Source organism: Mirounga angustirostris, unplaced genomic scaffold (assembly GCF_029215605.1).
Source record: "Mirounga angustirostris isolate CCGP_5_RB_7025 unplaced genomic scaffold, mMirAng1.0.hap1 SCAF_8, whole genome shotgun sequence".
NCBI lineage: Eukaryota > Metazoa > Chordata > Mammalia > Carnivora > Phocidae > Mirounga > Mirounga angustirostris.
The window spans coordinates 110,452,353-110,471,694 of NW_026991716.1; the positions used below are offsets into that span (position 1 = coordinate 110,452,353).

Below are 19,342 nucleotides of genomic sequence, written 5' to 3' on the forward strand. Positions count from 1 at the left end.
CACTGAACAGCCTCTCCCTCTGGCCCCTGCTTATTTCTCCAACCTCTCTTCTCCCACATACCCTTCCTCTCAATGATCTGAACTACTTGCAATTCTGGAATGCACCACATGGCCACATACCCAATCATTCGCTTTGCAATTATTGGGGAGGACCATTGTGTCTTCTCTTCTCAGCAACCTCTCCCCTCTTTTCAAAGTGACCCTTGGCTGAGCTTATTCTTACATCTCCTTCAAAACTCAGCTCTAGTACCACATTTTCTAACTGCTGTCATTTCATTTCTGCATACTGCATTGTTATCGTTCATTGATTTATGAGTCTGCCATTCCCAGTTTGGGCACATATTAAATTGCCTTATGTGGATTTCTATTCCAAGTATCCAGTTCAGCTGCTGGTGCATATTGAATGTCATTGGGATTAATAAATTTATAGAAACCATTGATAACTTTGGCTTTCTTGATAACACTAAATGGAACTCAATGTACAGACTCTCTGTAACAAGGTGCTATGATAGAGGCTTCAGGAATTGGAGTTTGTTTGACATTAGGAAGACCAGAGCAGAATGACTTAGGTATTTCCACCGAACTTGGGACAGATGGATGGTAAGGTGCAGTCTGGCAGAGGCTACTAATATGGTAAAGTAAGATCTCAGGAGGTTTAGCTAGGTGGTAAATAGGTCTGGCTTTTATTGGGAGGGGAAAAGATGGGCCACATACTGAGTGGAATGGCAACAAGCATTAGCAGATAAGAGATTCTAATAGGCTGGCATAAATATGAATCTGGCTGAAAAGTAAAATAGCTTCAAGAATCTGAAGAAGTGATGGGCAGCCAATCAAAGATTTGAAGTATCGGACATAAATACAGTGCTATGAAAATTGATTACATCAATTTGGGTCTTCATCTTCAAAGAAATTAGAGCACTGGACAAGATAAGCCTTAAGATAAGGCTCCAATTACTGGTAGAGATATCAAAGGTAGGAATGTGGTCAGAGGAAAGAAGACAGGACTATCTCCTGGGAAGATTCAAAAAGCAAAGGAAGCAGGGCTCATCTGAGGCCAAATTGCCCAACAAGACCAATCTGGTCCTGCCACCTGGTCCCCACCTATGGGTATTCCCAGATAGCTGGGCAAGTCATTGTAAAAAAATAAAGATGGACAAAATGGGATTAGAATATTAGTTGGAAAGCAGATTTTTTTTTCCTGTTAATAACATTCTTTTAAAATAGTTGTTTATATATTATTTAATTATTTCTTCTTATAGTATTCTTGGTTGTAAATTAATTTTTTTCATTTTATTTTTTAAAGATTTTTATTTATTTGAGAGAGAGAGGGAGAGGGAGAGAGGGAGCACTAGTGGGAGAAGGCAGAGGGAGAAGCAGACTCCCCACTGCGCAGGGACCCCAATGCGGAACTTGATCCCAGGACCCCAGGGTCATGACCTGAGCCAAAGGCAGATGCTTAATTGGCTGAGCCACCCAGGCGCCCCTGTAAATTAATTTTTGAGCACTAATCTCCTATGATGTAAAATTAGGAGTTCTCAGCCACTGGAATCAATTCCAGAGAAGGTGAAATGTCTTCCCAACAAATATAAAGAAGTACATTTCTTTGTCAGAGAAAGAGGATATAGGATTATTAAGGATGATTTTTGCATAACCACTAGTTCAGACTCTATGAATTTCTGGACATCAGAAATTTTGTAATAAGTAAATGTAAATGAGGTAAAAGAAAGACTTTTGATTTCAAAACATGTCATTGATAACATACTCACTTATTCAACAAAGTTCCTCAACACCAATTATGAGCAAAGGACACTCCTTTGATTGTCCATGACAAATCTTCCATGGCAAATCTGGGCACAGGCTGTGTGTTCTGTTGTGATCATTTTGTCTTTGATTTACAAACAAAGTTTAGCACAGTGCCAGGCACATAATACACAGTCAGCTAATGTCTGTGTCATAAAATGATTAAATGAACAAAGAGCCAGTGAAAGTTACATTATGTAGCATGAGGGTACAATAATAATTATACACTGTGTGTGCAACTTACATTAAGTAAAGTTGAATTCACTCAAATATCTAACTCTTACAAGATAAATGCAAGTACCTGGTAGCTCATTTAAACAGCAGTAGCAGAACTAAGCACCTAGAAAGTAACACCTAGAAAGTAAATTTTATCACACGTAGGAACATGTGAATGACCCTGATTACTTGTCAATAGAAAAAGATGTTGAATGCAGGCATTTTTTTCTTTCACCTCTGGATCAGCAATCAGACTCACTCACAGATCACTGATTCATGAACAGCACGATATACATACTTTCCATTTTCAAGGAGCCCATGCTTCATAAGTGTTTGTATTACAAGTGTATTCAGTCAGCTCTCTTGTTCTCCAGCATGGTTTTCCCGAGATTTTTTAGTCAGACAGAACAGAAAGGAGTTTTCTTTATGGACTCAGGTTCTTTTATTAATTTTTTTATTATAATTTTTTTAAATTTAAAAAATCTTCCTTTCCTATGATATAGGACTGTTTGAATGGTTCATATGTGCTCAGATGGTTGAATGTATTTATTTTATACACAGAACAAAGATTAATTTTATTTTCTTAATGAACTTGTGTAAACAACTTGAGACGAATCAGTTCTGAAATATCTGTACTGATTTCTGTGCCTTACTTTTTTTTTTTTTTAAGATTTTATTTATTTATTTGACAGAGAGAGACAGAGTGAGAGAAGGAACACAAGCTGGGGGAGTGGGAGAGGGAGAAGCAGGCTTCCCACTGAGCAGGGAGCCCGATGCGGGGCTCATGACCCGAGCCGAAGGCAGACGTCTAGTAACTGAGCCACCAAGGTGCCCCTTCTTAAGGGAAGTATAAAAATAAAAGTATCCACAAGATCTACAAGTTTCACGTGGAAACTTGCTTAAGTTTTGGACATTTATCTAATTACAAATATGAAGAGTTAAAACCACTGGAATAATTCAAACCAATTCTTGAAAACAACATGGCTCATAGTCTGCAAGATGAGGGTAATATGAGAGATTTTAATATCGGATAGAGAAAGGAAATCACAAATTGAATTTAATATTTACTATGGAATTCCTGAGAAGCAACAATTTAGGAATTAAAAGGTCAAATAAGCTGCATTCATTATAACTAATCTCTTTTTATTTCCTCAAAACTTCCTATTTTTCAAGCACTCACATGAAATCATTTATAACAGATTTAATGCATTGGATAGGAGTTATTTTCCCCTTCTATTTCTGACAAATACCTTCAAAGCTCATATCCCATAGATATTGACAGGAAGTGGAATGAAATGGAACTAGAAGAAAATAAAAATCAAAGAGCAATGCTCTTAAATCAAAGAGTACAGAGAGTGGTTCAGTTCATGAATATCTCAAAAACCCCCTTCAAGGGGCGCCTGGGTGGCTCAGTCATTAAGCGTCTGCCTTCGACTCAGGTCATGATCCCAGGGTCCTGGGATGGAGCCCCACATCAGGCTCCCTGCTCAGTGGGAAGCCCACTTCTCCCTCTCCCACTCCCCCTGCTTGTGTTCCCTCTCTCGCTGTGTCTCTCTCTGTCAAATAAATAAATAAAATCTTAAAAAAAAAAACCCCTTCAAATCTTACTCTTAAAAGTCTATCTGCAGGCTTTGTCCAAATGAAAACCAAAACCAAAACAAAACAAAAATAAAACCTTTCTGAAAGTCATCGTCAAATGACCATCTCTTAGAAATGAACGACTATATCGACCGCTAAGCAATCTCTCCTACTGCTATTTTGCCCTATTACTCGTATCTTCCCCCTCTTACCTGATTGGTGCCCCTTTGGCCTGTGCTGGTCTCAACAATACGGTTATTGTGGTGGCTGTTTCGTTGAGAGAGGCATCCACTCCTTCATAGTCAGGTAAAGTTGGAGCTGGTAAGTGGTTAATGAGAGAAGAAAAAAGCTCCTGTCAATTAACAGAATTATATCACAGTTCAGGATGAATAAATGATCTGGAATGGGGGAAAACCAATTTCATATTTAATTTTCTAAAATGCACCTCAGTTCGTAGAATGACATATATTACTGAATGTTAACCCTGGGAACCTAATACAGCAGCAGATATGAAGGCACAATTTGTTGTTGAAACTTAAATTATCATCTGGCGACTTGGACACACACGCCAAACATTTTGTGAAGGTGCTTTGGCTTTTGGTTTCCTGAGACCTTGAAAGCAAGCATTGATGGGATGGCAGGTGAACAGCACTGACTCTGGGGAGTCCTGGTTACGGACGTGCACATGGCGATGTGGAGGCAGAGGGGGCAGGAAGTGAGCCAGAGGCTGCCTGGGGAGGTGGTGCTGTGTGCAATATATAGGTTGTGGAACGGCCTGGTGTTCGTATCTGGACCGTGGCCGCCACAGAAATATAGCGAGGAAGTGTGGTGAATGGGAATGGGAACTGCAGTTTTTATTTAGCATGAACTAGTGCATTAGTTGCCAGATTCTTGAAAAGTAGAAACTCATCAAATATCAAAATATTTGATAATGGTTGGGGTGGGGGACCAGGCTCCCTAATCCTGAACTGGGTGAAAAAGTAACCTCAAATGGCTTTTGGTTATTTTAGGGAGGACATAACCAGTGAAATGTGTGCAGTATCAGAGAAACTGAAAACAAATGGCATCTAATATAAATTTCAAAGTATTTCATTCATTCATTGAGTATTTACTGAATATATACAACGTGTCACATTTTGTAAGTGCTGTGAGTATAAAGACAAAACATGGTCTCTGACATTTATAGAATTAAAAGTATAGATTGACATTTTATCAAGAGTGAGAATCTTTTTTTCTTTTTAAAGATTTATTTATTTGAGAGAGAGAGAGAGTGAGCACGAGCAGCGGGAGGAGCAGAGGGAGAGGAAGAAGCAGACTCAACGCTGAGCAGGGAGCCCAATCCCAGGACTCTGAGATCACAACCCAAGCCAAAGGCAGACACCCAACTCACCGAGCCACCCAGGTGCCCCAAGAGTGAGAATCTTAAACAACAACAACAAAAATAATAGCCAAATTTTAGGTGACTTAAAGAGGAGTCAGTTCATTTGCTAAAACAGTGGTTCTCAAACTAGTGAGATCAGAAGCCCATGAAGGCCTTTTTTTTTTTTTATTAGGATGTTATGTTAATCACCGTACATTACATCATTAGTTTTTGATGTAGTGTTCCATGATTCATTGTTTGTGTATAACACTCAGTGCTCCATGCAGAACGTGCCCTCTTTAATACCCATCACCAGGCTAACCCGTCCCCCCACCCCCCTCCCCTCTAGAATCCTCAGTTTGTTTCTCAGAGTCCATAGTCTCTCATGGTTCGTCTCCCCCTCCAATTCCCCCTGCTTCATTTTTCCCTTCCCACTATCTTCTTCTTCTTTTTTTTTTTTTAAACATATAATGTATTATTTGTTTCAGAGGTACAGGTCTGTGATTCAAGTCTTACACAATTCACAGTGCTCACCATAGCACATACCCTCCCATGAAGGCTTCCTAAAACCCAGACTGCTGCCCTTTTCCCCTTGAGTTTCTAATTCAGTAGGTCCAAGGAGGAGCCTGGTAATGTGCATTTCTAGAAAGTTTTCAGGTGATGTTGACGCTATTGGTCTATGGACCACACTTGGGAGAACCACTAGTCTAACTCAGGGTTGGGAGTTAGAAAAATGAAACAGAGACAACTTCAGGGTTTAGACGATGCTTGAGCTGAATGTTAAAAGGGCAGTAAAAACTTATCAAGACAAGAAAGCATCCAATAAAATGCAAGAGATGGGAAACAGAATATTTGAAGACATCATCACGTGAAAGGAGACTGTGTTATGACAGCTACAAGCAGTCTGCGAGGCCTGGAACTTTGGGTTCATGGGTAGGAGTGGTGGATGGAAGGAACTATAAAATTAAGGGGTACAAATGTTAATCATGCATGGATGTTTGGGCTTTATCCTACTAAATACAATATATTAGATTTTGAAAAAATTTAGGGGGCTTCTGGGTGGCTCAGTTGGTTAAGTGACTGCCTTCCGCTCAGGTCATGATCCCAGTGTCCTGGGATCGAGTCCCACATCGGGCTCTCCCTGCTCAGCGGGGAGCCTGCTTCTCTCTCTCCCTCTGCCGCTCCACCTGCTTGTGCTCTCTCTCTCTCTCTCTGTCAAATAAATAAATAAAATCTTTAAAAAATTTTTTTAGGAAAGAAATATATGTTGTACAAAGATTGATAGAAAAATACATCGAAGCAAGGTTAAGTCTGAAGCCAAAGATAATGCTCAGAAAGATATTTCAATCATCTGTTTAAAATATGGTCTAGAAGGAAAGGAAGAAACAGTGACATTAGAAAGAGATAAACTATCTGAAGAGTTATTTAGGAAGTAGAATCAACAGATATTAAATATGTACAATATGTATATACAGGTGGATTATATATATATATATATATATATATATATGTATTAAAACACACCCATATACCATGCCTCCAAGCATCATGCCTCCAATAACTTGATTTCACTTTTATTTAAATTGTTTTTAAAATGCTGAGGGATATAATTTCTGTACTCAAGGGATAAATAACAATAAATTATCCTAAAATTTCAAGTGATGCTGAGAACCACGCTGACCATAAATTTTATTAGCCTTAGCTTGATTACTACATGTTCTGAGGATACAGTGATTGCAATCAAGTTTTTAAAGTTCAAATCAAGTACCCACGTATATAGGTTGATTCAAGTAAAACTGCAGTTAAATAATTCAAAGAAAATGTTAGATGGGTGTTCTGGTCTTTAATTATAAATTTTTTATTCAATAAAGAACACTATGTCTAAACCATAATAAAATATGGTTCTTGACAATGCCCATTTGTTCAAAGTTTTACAAGTTCATATAATTTTGTAACTCTCTCTACTGAAGGATCTCATTCAGCACTATGGCTCATTCTGGAGGGCAGGAAACAGGTTTCACTGTACAATGATATCACCAGGTCATATTTTCTAGTGATTCAATAAATATTTTAAATGGGTGATTTAGAATTGTTCCATTAGGAAGTGAACTGGCAATTTTAATACATTGCTATTTTCTAACATAATGGATGATATTTTAAAATTCTTTTTTGTTAGAATAAATCAAATAGCTCATATTGGAATAGGTAATATTTTTCATGATGTAATTTTTTAAGGTTTTATATTCAAAATGTTTCCAAACAGAAATGTTACATCTATAATATATATTTATTTCAGTAATCTTAAATAACTAAGATAAAACATTACATAAGCTAGAGCAGAATTAGGGCATATGACAATGCTAATTACTGGCCAAATTTAATCAGGTTTAACTGATGACTTGACTGAAGAAGAAATCGTATCTGTAAATAATCTAGTCAATTACAAACCGAAATTGTGAGCATAAAATAATGTGAAATTTAACTGTATTTGTTTATCAACTTAAGTTCTCCTGTACATTACCATTCTGAAATTTAGATGAATTTATGTGAGATTTCTAAGAGAACAAATTCCTCATATTTGCTTAAAAATATCAGAATGTCAGGGAAAGTGGAAAAGAGAGACAAGGTATGTGGCACTGTAACAGTGGATCAAAGATCTGCCATCATTCTTCTGATAAAATCCACTTACAGCAGATTTCTGATACCATCGTAATTACCAACTCCTCAAAGGTGACGTCTATTAGCATTCATAATGAACTTTCAAATACTTCTAATTAAGATAAAATGACATTTTTAAAAGGACCACTGTCAATTGAAAGTGACTGAGATGTTTTTGGTTTTGGACATATAACCAATTACAATCTGTATTCACATAATTCTTTGTTTCAAGTTTTTATTTAAATTCTAGTCAGTGAACATATAATGTAATATTGGGTGTCAGGAGTAGTATTCACAGAATTCTTTAACGAACCTTCAATCAGGAGTAGCTAGCTATATAAGTGAGATGACTACCCTGAGTGCATATAGGATTCTCTAGGACATGCTATTACAAACCAATCCTGTTTGCGTTTTATTCCTTTGCGTACCTGAGATATTGGTGGTCACATTGATGGCCGTGGCTGGCCCAAAGCCTTTGACTGTGCTGGCTCTTATGAAAAACTGGTAGGTGGTTCCGGGATGAAGATGCATAAAAACATGATGTGTGCAGTTCCATAAATTTGATACAGTCTGGGGAGGTCCAGCGACTGGAACTGCAGGATCAAATGATCTTATGCTGCTGTAGCTGACCTGTTTTAAGAAATATCTTTGCTATTACATATCATGATATAATCTAAATAAAGCTCTTTTACATAAGGTAGTGTTCAAGGGTACCTCTGTGGAGTGAATCACATTTTTCTTAAACTTCTCTTCCTTCTCACTTGGATATGGTTACTTCCCAGTCATTCTATATCTAATGTCTGTCTATCCACCCAGCCAGCCAGCCAGCCGGCCAGCCGGCCATAGATATACCTAGAGGTAAATATCTGACCGTACCAATGTGCATCTACTTTCTTCCATCAAAAGATAAACTAATTTACTTAAATACGGGTACACATACATACACAATCTTATGGTTATATATTTTAATGTATATGAAACACAGGAAGTGTTCAACAAATGTTTGTTGTAAGTAACATCACCCCATACTTTGTCCGAATCACATAACAGATTTCATGTAAACAGCACTCGAGTGTGCTGACAGGGTCACAGTTTATGACACTGCCCTAATGATCCTCATTCCCATGATGCACTCTGTAGCCGCTAGACATGTAAACATTTTATGCTCTAATCAACACTGACTATACAGGAAGAGAACTACACATTTGTGCAATTATAATGATCTTTTCTTCTTTTTAGCTTCTCCTCTTTAAAAATAAGATAATGATTTATAACAAAATTGAGATGAATCTCTGGAATAGTCAAGTTTATAATATATTTTGCTGTCTTGGAAGTAATCCTTTATTCTGAAACAACTGACATTCAATGGCCTCCCCTAATTACAATGTATCTTAATTTTATAAAAATTCATTCTTTACAACCATCAGTAAGTCTGTTTGAAAAGACCCATCCTGCTTCTCTAAAACAACAACAAAAACACATTTACTTTAAGAATTAGAAAATTCTAGGTGCCATCCAATATTTGTTTTGAAACTCAATTTTGGGATCAAGGAATTTGTAAAGTAAAACAGAGGTGTACTAAAAATGATTTGATCCCCTAATCCTCACTTACTTATTTACCATTATTTCTCTCCAACTTTTTCCTTTTACTCTCCCTCAACCCACATTTCAATTAACTTCCTTATTCTCCCAGTACCTCATATTGAGTGATGATTCCATTTGAATCCAAAGGTTCTTTCCAGTTCAAGAAGATCTTATTTTCAAAGGATGTTCCTTGAAGAGAATTGACTGGTACAGGGCCAGGCACTAGAAATATATACATTTTTGGTTATAAAGATCCTTACATCAGAAACAGAAAAAGTAATTACTGTAAGTTATATAAGCCAAATTAAAAAAAAAATTGTGTCCTTACAAAGAAAATAAGCTATGTGACCAGTTTTCTGATTTTTAACAAATGGGAATTTAGAGTAATCTATAAGCTTCTAATGCAGAAAATGTACAACTCCAAAGTTATTTTTATTCAAAAGAATAGTCTATCACCTTAGAGAGTTGAATAATTGTGTAGTCTAGTTTTCTCTGTTGTATACCTCTAATAACATGAAGATCTCATTTGTAATTTGTTTCAAGAACACAGCTATATTTCCCTGAAAGATATTCTGAAGATTATGATAAGCCCCTAAAGTATCTCCATAAACAAATTTCATTAAATAATGAATTATAATAATAATTAACACTCCCCAGACTCAAAAGCCAAATCACAGAATACTGAATTGAAATGCCCATTAAGAGTCAAGCTGACTCTTACTGCTATCCTTATTAAATTTCTATAATTTAAAAAAACACAGCACTGATTATTACAATTTTTTAAAAAACCTCAAGATGAATAGGTTCAAATATCATTGCTTCAGTCTTTTAAATGAAATTCCCTCTTGCAAAGCTAAGCATCAAACCATTTTATAACATCAGACTTGTTTAGAACTCAACAATCAGCATAACCGGTTCTGAAGTGTCCCCAGGTATGACAAGAGTTGAGGAACCTTCATACCAGTCCTTATCTGCAAATGTCATATAACTGATAATACCCAGTGGCAGCAATGAACAATGTGTCAGTTTCTATTGACAAAATATAAAACATCAGATACTTTTGCTCTTTGCTTTCATGTACTTCATCTAAACACATAGTTGCTATTTATTCACAGAAATATCCAGTTTCTTGTTCTGATAATGCTTAAATATAAATCCTACACATCCTACTTTGCTTAAAAAATATGTTTTCTTTTGAAATATTGACCCAATACTGGGCAAGTATGGTTTTTAATTAATATTTTTCCTTAATCTAACGTTTCAGTGAACTTCACACATGGCATTATCTAGAAATGTAGTTGCAGAGTATACAGCAATTTTGTGAGGACTGAAGTAAATTAAAAACCACTGGATCAAAGGAAATGCACTGCATCGTAGCTAGCAGCATCAAGAAGTTCTGAATGATACGTCAAAATAGGAAGATTTATTTCAGACTACAAGGAGACGATGAACGATGTTATGACCTCTGGGACAGCCAATATAACTTGGCACATTAATAGTAAATTCATAAAGAAAAAAACCATAAAGGAAAGAAACCCATAAACAGCAAAGATGCCAGCACTCAACTTCAGAATATATGTACATGCATCTGTCAGCTGAGGGCTCAGGGGGAACTTAATCAAAGGCATCCATTCCCTGGCAAGTCCCAGGTCCGCCGTATTGGCAAGACTACACAGGTGATCAAGGCAGAGAGGCCATCACAGCCCCTATGTGTAGTCTGGGGCACTTACGGAGGCTGCCATGGGCGTGAGTTTGTTAACTAACAAGGGTGATAGATAGGTGTTATGTCATTTGAGTAGAGTGAAAACAAGCTTCTGATTGTAATTAAGGAAAAGTATTTCTTCACCTTTCCGTAACTTTCAGAGATGGTGACTGCTGGAGGTAGGAGGAGGCAACACTCCAATTAGTGAGAAAATGTTTATTTGATGGTATTATAATTGCTACCTGTGAACACTAACCACAACTTGGCCAACAAATATATAAAATGGTGCAATGTATTTCAAATTGTTTACAAATAAAGATAGTTAAAAATGTCTGCATAATTCCGCATTGGAAGAGGGACAGAATTAAAGTATCCTTCCTAGAATTTGTGTATTTCTCTGCTCTTCTTCTTTTTTTTTAAGTGGGTTCCATACCCAGCATGGAGCCCATGGGGCCTGAACTCACAACCCTGAACTCACGACCCTGAGATCAAGACCTGAGCTGAGATCACGAGTCGGACACTTAACCAAGTGAACCACCCAGGCGCCCCTCTCTGCTCTTCTTACACATATTCTACTTTGTCAATAAAATTCACTTAAAGTACCTACAGGTCATACTTGTAAGAGGGAAAAGTTTGTGGAAAAATTATGGCCAAGAGAGTACCACGCTACTGATCTTGCACTGGGACTAGTATAGCAGACAAGAAAAAGAACTACACTTAGGTGAATGACAAAACACACACATAAACAGGTGGGGCAGGGAGTGGGCACAGGGAAGTTATATTTAATAACTCTCCACTTCTGAAGGAAGACAATGTCTGTGTAGAATGTCTATATGTACTTTTGATTTGTGTAAATACAACATGAAGTTACTAAGACCATCATCACGGCTGTCTTCATATGGCAGGGAATGTCACCTCACATTTCCACATCAACAACTTTTAATGGAGACAGAATGCTGACTTTCATTCCCCTGCTTGTGATTTATTTGAGAGCTGTTTCAGCTATTTTTTTTTTTTTAAAGAAAGTTCTTTAAAATATAACTCTCAAAATGGAAGAGAGAGGAAAAATGAAATGTGGGTGGGGCAGGATTATATTAAATAAGCACTACAGACTTTAAAATATAATAAATGAACATTTAAAAATAGCTCTGTATTAGCAAAAAATGTCCCCAAACCAGGGTTTTCTGCTGAGTTCACTTCATAATATTGATTTTTGTAAATGCTAGGATAAAAAATGAAAACAAAATCTCATACAAAAAATTCTACCCATGCATTAAAAAATGTATGCAATAAAGTAAATATAAATTCTACCTTAGGGTTCTGGTGGGAAATCATTTTAGCTTTGCTCTCATGATTTATGGATGTCCCTAGAATTCTTTTCATGAAATTATATTATTTTATTAGATGGTTGATAATTTATTCTTTTTCTACATATATAGGGCAGCAATAATTTAGTAAGACTGACTTAATTAGATCATCATAACCCATCGATTTTTGCAACAATAGATTATGATTTAGATATTCTGTCCCCCCTCTCGGGAACACTGAGTCATATCAAGTATTCTATGTAGAAACTGGAGCTCATGTGAGCAGATCTGAAGACTGAGTTACTTGAAAATATACAAAGTTTTTACTGCAGTCATTTAGTTTTATACATAAGACAAAGGAGAAGAAAAAAAATCTCACAGTAGAAAGAATTACTTTTTGACTATGCTATGAAATAATAATATGCAACTCAATTATCATTACAGCTAGTAAAAATGTTCTTCAAAACATACCTTAAAATAAAACTAGAATAAGAAACAATATTGTAACTATATACTATATAGAGTTAATTTCATCTTATGTTTATAAAACTGTTTCTATATAAAATAGCACAGTCATGAAGTTGATGAATTTAGGACATAATTTAAGATTCCATAGCAATTCACTTCCTGATTATTAATCTACTTGTCTGTACACCCAAAAATACATTTAAAAATTTAATGAAATAAGAAAAACTTATATGAGCCTGACTGCATTCTTTAGTTTATGGGAAAGAAAGGCAAACTAAAAGCCATACCAAAGTATACCACCAAAATGAATTATATTAATAGAGAGTGATTGGCAGAAAAAGCACAAATGTAACTGAATCTAAAATGACCAGTTAAGAAATCAAGTTTTTAAAATTTTAAGGGTAGGCAATAAAGTGTGTGAGTACATTCTTTTATTTATTTATTTATTTATTTATTTATTTATTTATTTATTTGAGACAGAGAGAATGAGAGAGAGAGAGCACATGAGATGGGGGAGGGTCAGAGGGAGAAGCAGACTCCCTGCCGAGCAGGGAGCCCGATGCGGGACTCGATCCTGGGACTCCAGGATCACGACCTGAACCGAAGGCAGTCGCTTAACCAACTGAGCCACCCAGGCGCCCCGTGTGAGTACATTCTTATTACTAAAAACATGGCTTACAAAATGTCTAGAGTAATACAGACATTTTAGTATTTATCCCACTTTATGAAATGAGATAGAGATTTTTCAGAGCTTTTGAATCTGCTTAGACTTTCCATTTCTATCATCCATCTATGAAACAACTATGCTAATTATTCTTTCTTATATAATCATGTATTGGGGTGTGCTCTGTGTGTGTGGGGGGGATATGAGTGTGTGTTTATGTATGAGAGCAAGTTTGTTTGAAATATTATTAAGGCTGGGGCGCCTGGGTGGCTCAGTTGGTTGGGCGGCTGCCTTCGGCTCAGGTCACGATCCTGGAGTCCCGGGATCGAGTCCCGCATCAGGCTCCCTGCTCAATGGGGAGTCTGCTTCTCCCTCTGACCCTCCCCCCTCTCATGTGCTCTCTCTCTCATTCTCTCTCTCTCAAATAAAAAAAAATAGAAAATAAATCATTTAAAAAAAAAAATGAAATATTATTAAGGCTTAGATTAGGTATAAATTCAAACATGATAGTTGAGGTAATCATGTTTGGTTACGTTAAACATGACAAAGTACATTTATCATAAATAAGTCCTAGGTTTATTCTTTGAAAATTTTAGGAATATGAGAATAACTCCATGTATAATTTAGGACAATATTGTTTCCTTCAAAATCTGATCTGAATGAGGTTGAAAAGCTCTCACTCTCCTTTATGACAACAAAAATAATAGAACCAACATGGGTCATTTCTACTTTTCAGAGTGAGTGTTTGAAGTGATACAGAGAAACTTCTAGAAACTGTGGTATATTGGCCTATCTTAAGGAAATCTCATACCTGATAGTCATCAAGATGTACATCCGTGCCTAAAGTTCAGAACTTGAGGGAAACTGGAAACACTTGGGTATGAAATACATCCTATTTTCTAAAATCCAAACAAAAACGTGGCTCTACCGACAGGCTATTCAAGGAGAAATTTAGAAGGGGATGAGATCATCTTATTTAAACTTTTCATATAGAGGTGAGAAATGGAAATCTAGAGGAGTAAACAGATTGGGTAAGATAACAGAGGTATAAGTGCCAGGACTAAAAACTCAGGATTCCTGACTCCCAGATTCAGCTTTGCCTCCATTCACTAAATAGGCCACGTTTTTTCGCTACGTGCTTCCATTCATAACAGTAAATTGTGAAAATGAAATGTCTTACATTGAAATAATACATTATTGTTATTATCAGAGTATCATCATTGGTACATTTTTTTGGGTATAGGGCACATTTCTGTTGAATCAAGAAATGTACTCATTCCCATTAATGACAAACTATAGTGCTATAGCAGGTGTGGGCAAATTATAATATAATATAAATGTTTGTTCCTATTACTTAATAATTTGGAAGTGACACACGTAGATATTGGACATTATATAGTTAAATTCCTTGGGTGGTAATAAAATGGGTAAAAGATGACAGTTTGCTGATATCTGATAAGGGCCTTTATTGAGACTTAAAGATATGAACTTCAACCTTCTTTTATATCTAAACTTAACATGAAACCATCTGAAAATGAGTGGAATAGGCAAACGGTGCTGTTTTCAAATGCTAAGGAAAATGAAAGCTGCTATTATTGGTTTGTAAAATGTGAAGAACTAAATTTTAACCAAGTGCATTTCACCAATAGGTAAATGATGTAATGCCATGAATAGTGAAAATTATTTTTGCACATTTGATAGGAACAACTCTATTTAAACTTTAGTGTAGTTGTTACTTCTCTAACATATAAAAACAGAAAAGAGGAGAGGTACATTTCATCTAGTATTTGATGCTACTCTGAAGAATATTAAGCTTTTTAGTTAAAGGCAAACTCCTTTCAAAGTTAACCTCGTTAAGAGTATTTAGCAGATATCAGAATCCAATTCAATTTTGGTGACTCTAGAGAAAATTATAAGCAAAGACATAATCCTGTTATATAATTCACCCTTTTAAAAATAACAAGTATGAACATACCATCTTCATCAGTTTGAATAATCGTTTCTTCACTCTCCTTCCTGCCTTCTGGATTGGTTAGGATCATCTTGAGGCTGACATTTGTATAAGGTGGCAGATGGTTCACAACATGCTGAGGGGCTTTGGGGTCCATGTCCAAACAGTCTGCCTTGCTCTCATTGTGACCACGGAAGTAATGGTAGCAGATAGTGACATTAAAAGTGTGGCAACGAGTAATGTTATAACCCAGGGATTCCCAGTCCACAGCAATGCGTCTTGCCTGTATCTCAGCAATCTTTAATGTCTTTGGGGTTCTCATAGGTTCTGAAAAATAAAGATGCAGACGGCCGTCAACTTTACAATGAATAATCTTGGTAAAATCAAACACTGAGCATGACATAGCATGTGTAAACCTAGGAAAATGTGGAAGTCATCTTTTATTCTCATTTTCTTTATTTACTCATGATCTTATTCCTGAAGGTTTCGGTCAGGGACTATGATTTCCCAATGGGAAAAGAAATGGAAAATGTTAACAATCCACGGTACTCAGGAACATGGCGGAAAGACAAAACCCTGAAAATGTGGCCATAATGCCTTTATAGTAGTTGTTGTTACTGCCCAATTCCCCATCTCTCTTTTCTCTTGTCGTTACTGAGCAAGTGAATTAGCTAATATATCATAATGGATAAGAGTCAACACGTTCTGCTCTATGATTTGTCATGTCACCAGCTATAATTAGTCTAATTGTAATACTAAACTACCATTTACCAAAAAGTGATGCAGATATTAATTAACATTTATTATTTCAGTAATGATGTTGTTCATCAAAGCAGAAAAATATCTAAGAAAAAGTGCAAGAACACATGTGGATATTCACATTGTCATCAATCCTTCTTGATCTCTATCTTTTCCTAGGAAATACTGAGGTCTGACAATCCATTCATTGTCACCCAAACCAAACTGGGAGGTGAATTTCCATTCAACTGGAAAATGCTGGCAGAACTAAACACTCCAAAGACTGGAGTCCATCTATCACCGCTTCCCAAGTGTATTCTTTCCTCATGCAAGACTAACTTTAATCGTCTAACTTAATCAAAATAATTACTCTATGAAACTCATGGCCATGGCAAAGTCTACACAGTAAACAAACCAAAATACAGCTAAGCTTTCATACATTGACTGGACAAAGAGATTAAAATCAAGGCCAAGGTCAAAGCCATGCTGGTACCTCCCTTAACTCACTAAGAATAGTCAATGCTCTTGCTAAATGGGAGTCAGTAGACAAAAAAGAAGGAAAATAAATGATACAAAAAGCCCAATTTGGGTGTTGTTATAAATTTTCATTTTTGAGATTAAAATCTCAGTTCTGTAAAAATAATCAACATGGTACACAGATGGCAAGCCCAAATTGGGATTCCAGTTCAATGTATTATGTGTGCCATCTGAAATACACTCTGGTGGCCACTTAAAACCTCAAAACTACAAAAATACATACATATACATGCAAATTAATCCACGGTAGAATCCAGTGCTTACGTTTTAAATGCTGTGTGCCAGTCTTCTGATTACATACAGTATCTAGTCTCCTTATTTTATCACTTTTGTTTTATGTGTTTTACATTAAGCACTGTAAATAGGTTGGAAGAAAGATGTGGCTTTCTAATCATTAAAAAAACTCTCTGTATGTCTAGCTCTATGCTCACAATTCCCCACCAGGCACAGGAGCGAGCTGACTGCACTTACAGTTTAGTCTACAGTTCAGTAAAAACACATTCTTTGGCACCCCTGACCACTAAGATGACCGGGCAGTTGTAGGTAGCATCATCCTAAAATTCTCAGATAAACTGTGATTTTAGTGCCTAACGGTAACAACCTGATAGAAGTTACAGGTCATGTTCAGGTTAGGCCATACTTTGTGACAAAAGTATCCAGAATAAGAAAGTAAGATTTCTCCCTAAAATACTTGGAGTATATGAGTATCTCCCATAAAATGATGACCACAAACACCAATCAATATTTACTCCTCTGTTTAAATTTTTTTTTCAGATCTAGTATTTATATAGTTGAGAAACCTCTTATTTTGCATCTGAAATTCCCCCCTTTATAAATTTCTCTATTTCCAAGTGATCACTCTCTTTCATTCATCTTTTCATTAATCCTACTATTCAATTTGCACTTACCCTGCATTCTAATATAATTTTAAAACCATAATAAAACCATAAAAAATTGAAGAAGACACAAATAAATGGAAAGATATTCTGTGCTCATGAATTGGAATAATCAATATTGTTAAAATGTCCATACTACCCAAAGCAATCTACAGATTCAGTGTGATACCTATCAAAATTCCAATGGCGGGATGCCTGGGTGGCTCAGTTGGCTAAGTGTCCGATTCAGGTAATGATCTCAGGGTCATGAGATCGATCTCCTCATCTGCTTGAGATTCTGTCTCTCCCCCTCCCTCAGACCCTTCCCGTCTCTCTCTCTCTTCCATGCTCTTTCTCTCTAAAATAAATAAATAAATCTTTAGAAAAATTCCAGTGGCATTTTTGAAAGAAATAGGACAAACCATCCTAATATTTGTATGGAACCATTAAAGACCCTGAAAAGTCAAAGCAATCTTAAGAATGAAGAACAAGGCTAGAGGCATCATGCTCCCTGATTTCAAATTACATTACAGAATTACAGTAATTAAAACAGTATTGTATTAACACAAAAACAGACACATAGATCAGTGGTACAGGATAGAGAGAATTATTTACAGCAAAGGAGCCAGGAATATACAATGGGGAGAGAACACTTTTTTTTTTTTTAAAGATTTTATTTATTTATTTGACAGAGATACAGCAAGAGAGGGAACACAAGCAGGGGGAGAGGGAGAGAGAGAAGCAGGCTTCCCGCTGAGCAGGGAGCCCAATGCGGGGCTCAATCCCAGGACCCCAGAATCAGGACCTGAGCCAAAGGCAGATGCTTAATGACTGAGCCACTCAGGTGCCCGAGAACAGTCTCTTTAATAAAAGGTGTTGGGAAAGCTGAACAACCACACAAAAAGAATGAAATTAGACCACTATTTTGCACCTTATACAAAAATTAACTCAAAATAGATTAGACTTCAATGTAAGACTTGAAACCATAAAACTCCTAGAAGAAAACATAGGCAGTAAACCTCTTGACACAGGTCTTAGGGATGAATTTTTAAATCTGACACAAAAAAGTGAAAGCAAGAAAAGCAAAAACCAGGTAAGTGGGACTGCATCATATTAAATAAAACACTTCTACACAGCAAAGGAAATCATCAACAAGATAAAAAAGGCAACCTACTCAATGGGAGAAAATATTTACACCTCATATATCTGATAAGGGACTAATAACCAAAATACATAAAGAACTTATACAACTCAATAGCAAAAAAAAAAAAAAATCTAATTAAAAAATGGGCAGCAGATCTGAATACACATTTGTCCAAAGATGACACACAGATGGCCAATGGGTACATGAAAAGATACTCAACATCATTAATCACTAGGGAAATGCAAATGAAAAAACAATGAGATGTCAGCTCATACCAATCAGAATGACTACAATCAAAAAGAGAAACAATAACAAGTGTTGGCAAAGATGTGGAGAAAAGGGAGCCCTCGAGCACTGTTGCTGGGAATGTAAACTGATGCAATCACTATGGAAAACAGAATGGAGTTTCCTCAAAAAATTAAAAATAGAATGACCCTATGATTCAGCAATTCTACTTTTGGGTATTTATACAAATAAAATAAAACACTGACTTGGAAGACACATGCACCCCATATTTATTGCAGATTATTTATAAAGCCAAGATATGGAAACAACCAAAGTGTGCATGTATCTATACATATAAATAGCGAAATATTATTCAGCCATAACAATAATGAAATCTTGCCATTTGTGCAGCATGAATGGACCTCAAGGGTATCATGCTAAGTGAAATGTCAGGCAGACAAAGACAAATACTATATGATTTCTCCTATATGTGGAATCTAAAAAAATTTAAAAAATAGAAAAGAAAAAAAATGAA

General features: G+C 36.2%; 1 protein-coding gene across 2 annotated transcripts in view; it reads right to left on the reverse strand.

The window, feature by feature from the left end:
• The window catches only part of PTPRK (protein tyrosine phosphatase receptor type K), a 556,644-nt gene that overhangs the window by 107,125 nt on the left and 430,177 nt on the right, over window positions 1-19,342 (reverse strand). For both annotated transcript variants that reach the window (XM_045865517.2, XM_045865516.2), the window contains exons 8-11: window positions 15,313-15,615; window positions 9,309-9,418; window positions 8,041-8,242; window positions 3,807-3,912 (exon numbers count right to left, since the gene is read on the reverse strand). In XM_045865517.2, the coding sequence (XP_045721473.1) occupies window positions 3,807-3,912; window positions 8,041-8,242; window positions 9,309-9,418; window positions 15,313-15,615 (721 nt within the window). The remainder of the gene's footprint in view (window positions 1-3,806; window positions 3,913-8,040; window positions 8,243-9,308; window positions 9,419-15,312; window positions 15,616-19,342) is intronic.